Source organism: Mya arenaria, chromosome 4 (assembly GCF_026914265.1).
Source record: "Mya arenaria isolate MELC-2E11 chromosome 4, ASM2691426v1".
Lineage (NCBI taxonomy): Eukaryota > Metazoa > Mollusca > Bivalvia > Myida > Myidae > Mya > Mya arenaria.
In genome coordinates, this window is record NC_069125.1 from 82,160,906 (window position 1) to 82,166,905 (window position 6,000).

The following is a 6,000-nucleotide window of genomic DNA, read 5'->3' on the forward strand; positions in this document are numbered from 1 at the left end:
TAAACACAGCCAGCTTTAACTCTCTGTACAACTACGATATAAGTTTGCTAAACATATAGTGATAACATATATGTATGCAATATCATTTTCAATTTTATAGGGGAGTACAGGCATGGTTTAGGAAGTTTCACGTTTTTTTGAATCCGATTATATATTGCATTGATAAATCAGTTTTATCAACAGTAATATTACAAATATGTTTTGTTTGGCAAAGAGATAACTTGTTCATTAGAACAAAAAAGGAAAATTCGACAATACTTTACTAACGTATATAAAATACTAAAAAAATATACAGTGTGTGCATGTTTATTCAATATTAAAACTGAATTATAAATTAAGTGAATATTATATTTAAGAGTTAAAACCAATAACATCACTTGAACGCAGAGTTAACATTTACTGCCTTTATCAAAGGAACATGCAACACATGTATTACCTTGAGATCTCCAGATATCCTTAGACATTCTTTTCAAAATATTTTTTTTATTTAAAATTTCCTATCATCCAAAGACCCGTGTATACATGGTATTAAATTTCAAGTGATATCAAATTGCATATTTCTTTACACTAACTGGTTCCTATTTTTGAAAAAAATAATAATGTATAGATAGATTGAGTGTAATATGAGAAAACGTTTACAGTGGAATATGAACAATTTTTGACGAAATGCTTATCACAAACACTTTAAACCATTAATCAAAACCAATACTGTTGTAAAAAACTGCAGAAACAAGTTCAGTAGCAAAACGTTTAAAGATAAACCCGGTTTAATGGCACTCGGTAAACGCCAAAGACATAGAACTCAAACACAAAAATTCACAAACAAGAAACATGGAAGAATAGCACAAAACTCGACAAACAGTACAGTGCATACATACTATATATACAAAACCTAGGTATGTTTATCAAGGAGTGTTAGGTACCGCCTTGGAACGGTCAGTAAAATGTAAATTTACTGGGGGTTTAAACCAGTTTACGTTCACAAACCTCACTTGTATCCCAACAATTTTAAATAAAGAAAGAAACGTAAAGGTAAATCTTATCAAAGCATGCTATGCATTAACTTGAGGAAACTTATATATAAATCTATTTAAATAATCACAACAATTGTAGCGAAATCATAGAAAATGGGTTTCTGCTCGTGTTTTAGGAAAATATAATGTGACATCTAAAGAGTCGACTACAAATATCTTTAGTGACGCGTCTAAAATGTGTTAACATATTACAAAAAGATTCCAAAGACAAAAGACTAAGAGTTTATGCGTATTTAGTAAGTTTAATGAACAAAGCTGAAATTCGATAGAACAGGCACTGATCAAGGTCTTGATCAAGGTCTATTAGAAAGAATATCTGTCATTTATTATTTATAAATGCAATAACGTTTTCTTTATTCAGTCTTAGATTGGATAAAATTAGGTATTTTTAGGTAGTTTGATCCAACAGTGTAGAATTTAATCAAGGCTACCAATTGCAATATGTTTATCGTTGATTGTATTTTCATGCAGTCCAGATGGGTTAGGGTTAGGGTAACAGCCATTTATACGTTTAATGATTTATCATTGACGTTAATTATATACAATCATATGTGATTGTAATCTAGATATAACTACAAAAACAACAACAATTTTATCAAGTATTCGCGATTCGTTTAATTCGAACTAGCACTTTCATGCTTATCACGTTTTAGAATATACTCTGGGCGTGAAATCAAAATGTAACCAAATGTGTGCTGGGTTAGGAGTAGGGTTGGGTTAAGGGTAAATGTGTTTGCATAAATGTACCAATACTATCGAATATTGGGATATTTAACGATTTTATTGAAAAATCAAATTTCATGTTTTTCAAGTTCTTTCTTTGATATTTAATGGATACCACCTAGTTTCATGTTACAGAAGAGTCACCGATGAAACATATTTAATAGGTCGTTATTAGGAGTACTTTGCAAGATCAATTTCTCTGTTATGTTACCAGAAGGTCAAATCTTCTGTTGTCCGAAAGTAAGTTTTTTGTTTAAAAAGAATATAGGTATAAAGGAAAACGTCTCTTGAAAATCATCTGATATTATATATGTTTTAACTTGAAATGTAGATACTTGTGGAATACAGTATGTAGGCATGACAAGGAGGCCATTGAAAGCCCGATTACGTTAACATGTGTATAAAATCTAAAAGAATAATAACTTCTTAAATTTTCTATATCAACATTTTACAAGACATCGTTTAGAAAAGTTAACCAGTCATCCGGTAGAACATCTAATATTCCAAATAAGAAAAGTAATTCTTATAAATTTAAAGCAAGATGCATCGCAGAATTTGACTGGATTAAACGCTTGCAAACTCCATATCCGCTTGGACTTAATGATAATATATTTAATGTAGGTAATATTTCAAAATGCATTAATATTGCTATTTTCTTCATTATTTAAAGATAGAAAGCGTAAGACAAGATCACATGGCAAGAGAATTAATGGAAACATTAAAACAACGTAGAACAATTGACAATTGATCTGCAACTCGAAGAAAAGGAAGATATATTGAGTATCAATCTTTATGATAAACGTGATGATTTTAATTTTAAAATAATTAATTACCCTTCTTTAGATGGTGATGTTCCTAGTTCACCATCATATGGTGTTTTTATTGCACTGTTGATAAGATTTGCTAGAATATGTACAGATGTTAATAATTTCAGCTCTCGCAGTAAACTTATGACGGAAAAACTTCTAAAACAGTGTTTCAGTTATTATAAATTAAGAAAAACTTTCTCAAAATTTGTCAATGGTCATTATAATCTCATATCAAAGTACAATAGTAGTCTTAAATCGCTGATTGCTAATAGTATTGCTCATCCCGATGTTTATGGTGATGTTTTAAAGAAAATTCGTAAATTAAAATGTTTCCAGCAGGTAGTTGGGTAGATAGACCTAATGATTTACACATAAACTGGTTTAAACCCCCAATTAATTTATATTGTACTGACCGTTCCAAGGCGGTACCTAACAATTCTTGATAAACATACTTATTTTTATATATATATAAAGTATGTATGCACTGTGCTGTTTGTGGAGTTGTGTGCTGTTCTTCTATGTTTCTTGTCTGTTTGTTTTCTATGTCTTTGGCGTGCGTTTGCCGAGTGCCACCAAACTGGGTTTATGTTTAAACTTTTTGCTACTGAGCTTGTTTCTGTAACTTTTTGCATATAAACTGAGCTGAACCTTTGAAGGCCACCGTCTACTAGTTGTCGACCTAGTACTAGTAAGCACATGACAGGGACCATACTAGTCATGAGTTTAACACATAGTGGCCCGGTTGTTGAAACATTCGTTAAATACATAACGATGAAATTTATCGTTAAAATGACTAAAAATCGCTAAATTTTCGTTAAATACCTTCGTTTAATTCATTTCGCTAAATTTCGGTTGTTGGAAATTTTAACGATAACGAAACCGTTAAATCAGTCGTTAAGTTAACGAAAAATTTAAAGTACCTCAAATGGTACTTTACATTTTAACGAATCAGTTAACGAAAACTAAATTGGCTGCCGTAATTGGCTGTTTAGTAAATATACCACGGAAAAATAGAGAATTTAGAGTAATAAACTTAAATGAAAGCCTAAATGATGAAGAATTGAGAAGAAGGTTCAGGTTTGGAAGAATAGGAATAGTGTATTTGGCCGATTTGCTGAGAGAGGACCTAGCTAGGGAAACAGACAGAAGTTGTAGCCTGTCAGTCGAGGAACAAGTCTGTATAGCGCTGAGGTACTACGCTTCAGGTTCATTTATGCAGGTTGTTGGGGACACACATGGGAGACATAAAAGTACTGTTTGTAGAGTTGTGGATAAGGTTACCAAAGAGATAGTGAAGCGTTATAAGCAGTACATTAAGTGGCCAGTTGATGAAGCTACCATGAGACGAGTGAAGTCTGAGTTTAGCAACATAGCTGGATTTCCAGGTGTTATAGGGTGTGTTGATGGTAGCCTCGTCCGTTTGATCAAGCCTTCACCAGACCAAGAGAGAGGTTTTATCAACAGAAAAGGATTCCCGTCCATAAATGTGATGGCAGTTTGCGATGCAAAAGGTAGTATATTTAAAAAATATTATACTGTAAATATTATACAGCTCTATATATAACATGAAATAAACTGAAACTTACCCATCACTGTACTGCTGGTGTTGCTGAAGAACTCAATTAAGCAAAATCCAGCCACATTTCGTTTGGTATTTGTTATTAAGACATAAAATTACTGCTTCAGTACAATGCTGGTTACTGCCATTAGTAAGTGCTTTGAAATTCTTTGATAATATAGATTTGACAAGAACTTACCAAGGCAAAATCTTTCCTTTCAATGTCAAGGTCAACAAACTTTAGCTATAACGCCTTAAAATGAAACGGTTAACATTCACAACTTTATAACCAGTCATGTTATCTCCCCTTTACATGTTTTTATCCTTTAAAAATGTGAAAATTCACATTTATCAATGCGCAGTGGCATGGATCAGCTCACGATAGCTTTATATTCCGAACATCCACACTTGGATGCCACATGGAGAGAAACCACAGGGGTTTGGAAGATGGGATTATTATGGGAGACAGCGGGTATGTTAAAGTAAAATACAATTCAATGTAGCTACATAATCAAGAATTTCGACCAGATTTTATACCAGTATCAACTTATTATAATAAGCAATAACGTACAACGTTTACATCACTAAAAGTTATGACCATGACAAAAATGTTATGTTTACTGATTTCAGCACAGTTTAGGAGATTGTATCTGATTTAGATTACAAATGTGTTTTTAAAGGTCACGATCGAATGGCCTTTGTTTCTCTTAACTGAATACCACAATAACAATTAGTGTTTAAGATGTTTTAAGAAGTATAAAACATGTTGTATTTGAAGGTATTAAACGTTTTTGTACACACAAGGTATGATATTATTTAATGCAGACTGTGTACTTTTGGCAGGTATGAGTGTTCAAGATACTTGATGACACCTTACATGAACATCTGATACTCTGTGTGACCTGTAAACAAAGCAATGTGCTATTGTATATTTTTTATAAAGTTACATTTATTCAGAAATTAACGTTTTAGACATGACAAAAGCGGTCTAAATATGAAATTAAGGTGAGGGGTACATGTATGCCAAACGTCAATGCCGAAAAAGCTATGACCATTGTGAAATGTTTTAGTTAAGAAAGACACCAGCCAAGGCATCAGAAGTGATTGTGGCGTGTGCTGTTCTCCACAATATAGCCATCATGGTGCAAGAACCAGATGTGCCTGATGATGAAAATGACGATGGGGCAGACGCACAAATACCATATACAGGCAGGGAGACTGGCTTCTTGATCAGGGATCACCTTGCTCAAGTTTACTTTTAATATACACGTGGGACACTTTTTTTTTAAGTTTGCCATGTGATGTTGCTGGAAACGTCTTTACATTAGTTTACTTATCATGACTGAGAACGGATAATTTGAATGCTGTAATTGGTGTTAATAAATACCTTTTTCATCAACGAGGAACTGAAACATTCCAATTTCGTCTTTGTCTTTATTATCTATGGATGTGATGAGCTTTTTCATCAGCAGACGTTTGGTTTTTGAAGTTTCTATCTCTTCCTTTATGAGCTGTTTCTGTAGTTGCACCTTCTCTGTCTGGGAAATGAAGAACAGTAGTTGAGCCTCCTGGAGCTCCTCGGAGATTGACCTGCAATAATGTATATTTGTATTATTGAGGGGAATTTATACAGCTTCTTTTTCTTTTTGTGACGCAAAGAATTTATTCATGGAATACAAGTTGTCGATAGTGTTTAGAATGTGTATAGTTTTTTTAATATTTCGTGAAACCCTGTCACAGCACATGCTATTTATTAACATTGTACATGCCTCCAACTGCATGAAAAATGCAACACTTGAACATTAATATATATATATATATATATATATATATATATATATATATATATATATATATATATATATATATATATATA

The 6,000-nt window shown here is 32.5% G+C and overlaps 2 protein-coding genes across 5 annotated transcripts in view; one reads left to right on the forward strand and one right to left on the reverse strand.

The window, feature by feature from the left end:
• The window catches only part of LOC128232474 (alpha-(1,3)-fucosyltransferase C-like), a 79,213-nt gene extending 78,652 nt beyond the window's left edge, over window positions 1-561 (reverse strand). For 2 of the 4 annotated variants that reach the window (XR_008260537.1, XR_008260536.1), the window contains exon 1: window positions 437-515. Coding sequence is in view for 1 of the 4 variants with exons in the window: in XM_052946044.1 (XP_052802004.1) it covers window positions 437-464 (28 nt within the window). In the remaining 3 variants the exon portion in view is untranslated. Of the gene's footprint in view, window positions 1-436 lie in introns of all 4 variants that reach the window. The other 2 variants (XM_052946045.1, XM_052946044.1) reach the window with 2 other exon arrangements.
• A 2,930-nt stretch (window positions 562-3,491) lies between these two features.
• Window positions 3,492-5,386, forward strand: LOC128231125 (putative nuclease HARBI1). Its single transcript, XM_052943544.1, has 2 exons — window positions 3,492-4,061; window positions 5,195-5,386. The coding sequence occupies exons 1-2, from the start codon at window positions 3,492-3,494 to the stop codon at window positions 5,384-5,386; spliced, it is 762 nt and encodes a 253-aa protein (XP_052799504.1).
• Window positions 5,387-6,000: the final 614 nt, after the last annotated feature.

Coding starts and splice junctions, on each gene's coding strand:
- LOC128231125 (XM_052943544.1), top strand. CDS start 3,492: ATGGTACTTTACATTTTAACGAATCAGTTAACGAAAACTAAATTGGCT. Junction 4,062..5,194: donor CGTCCATAAATGTGATGGCA/GTTTGCGATGCA, acceptor GAAATGTTTTAG/TTAAGAAAGACACCAGCCAA.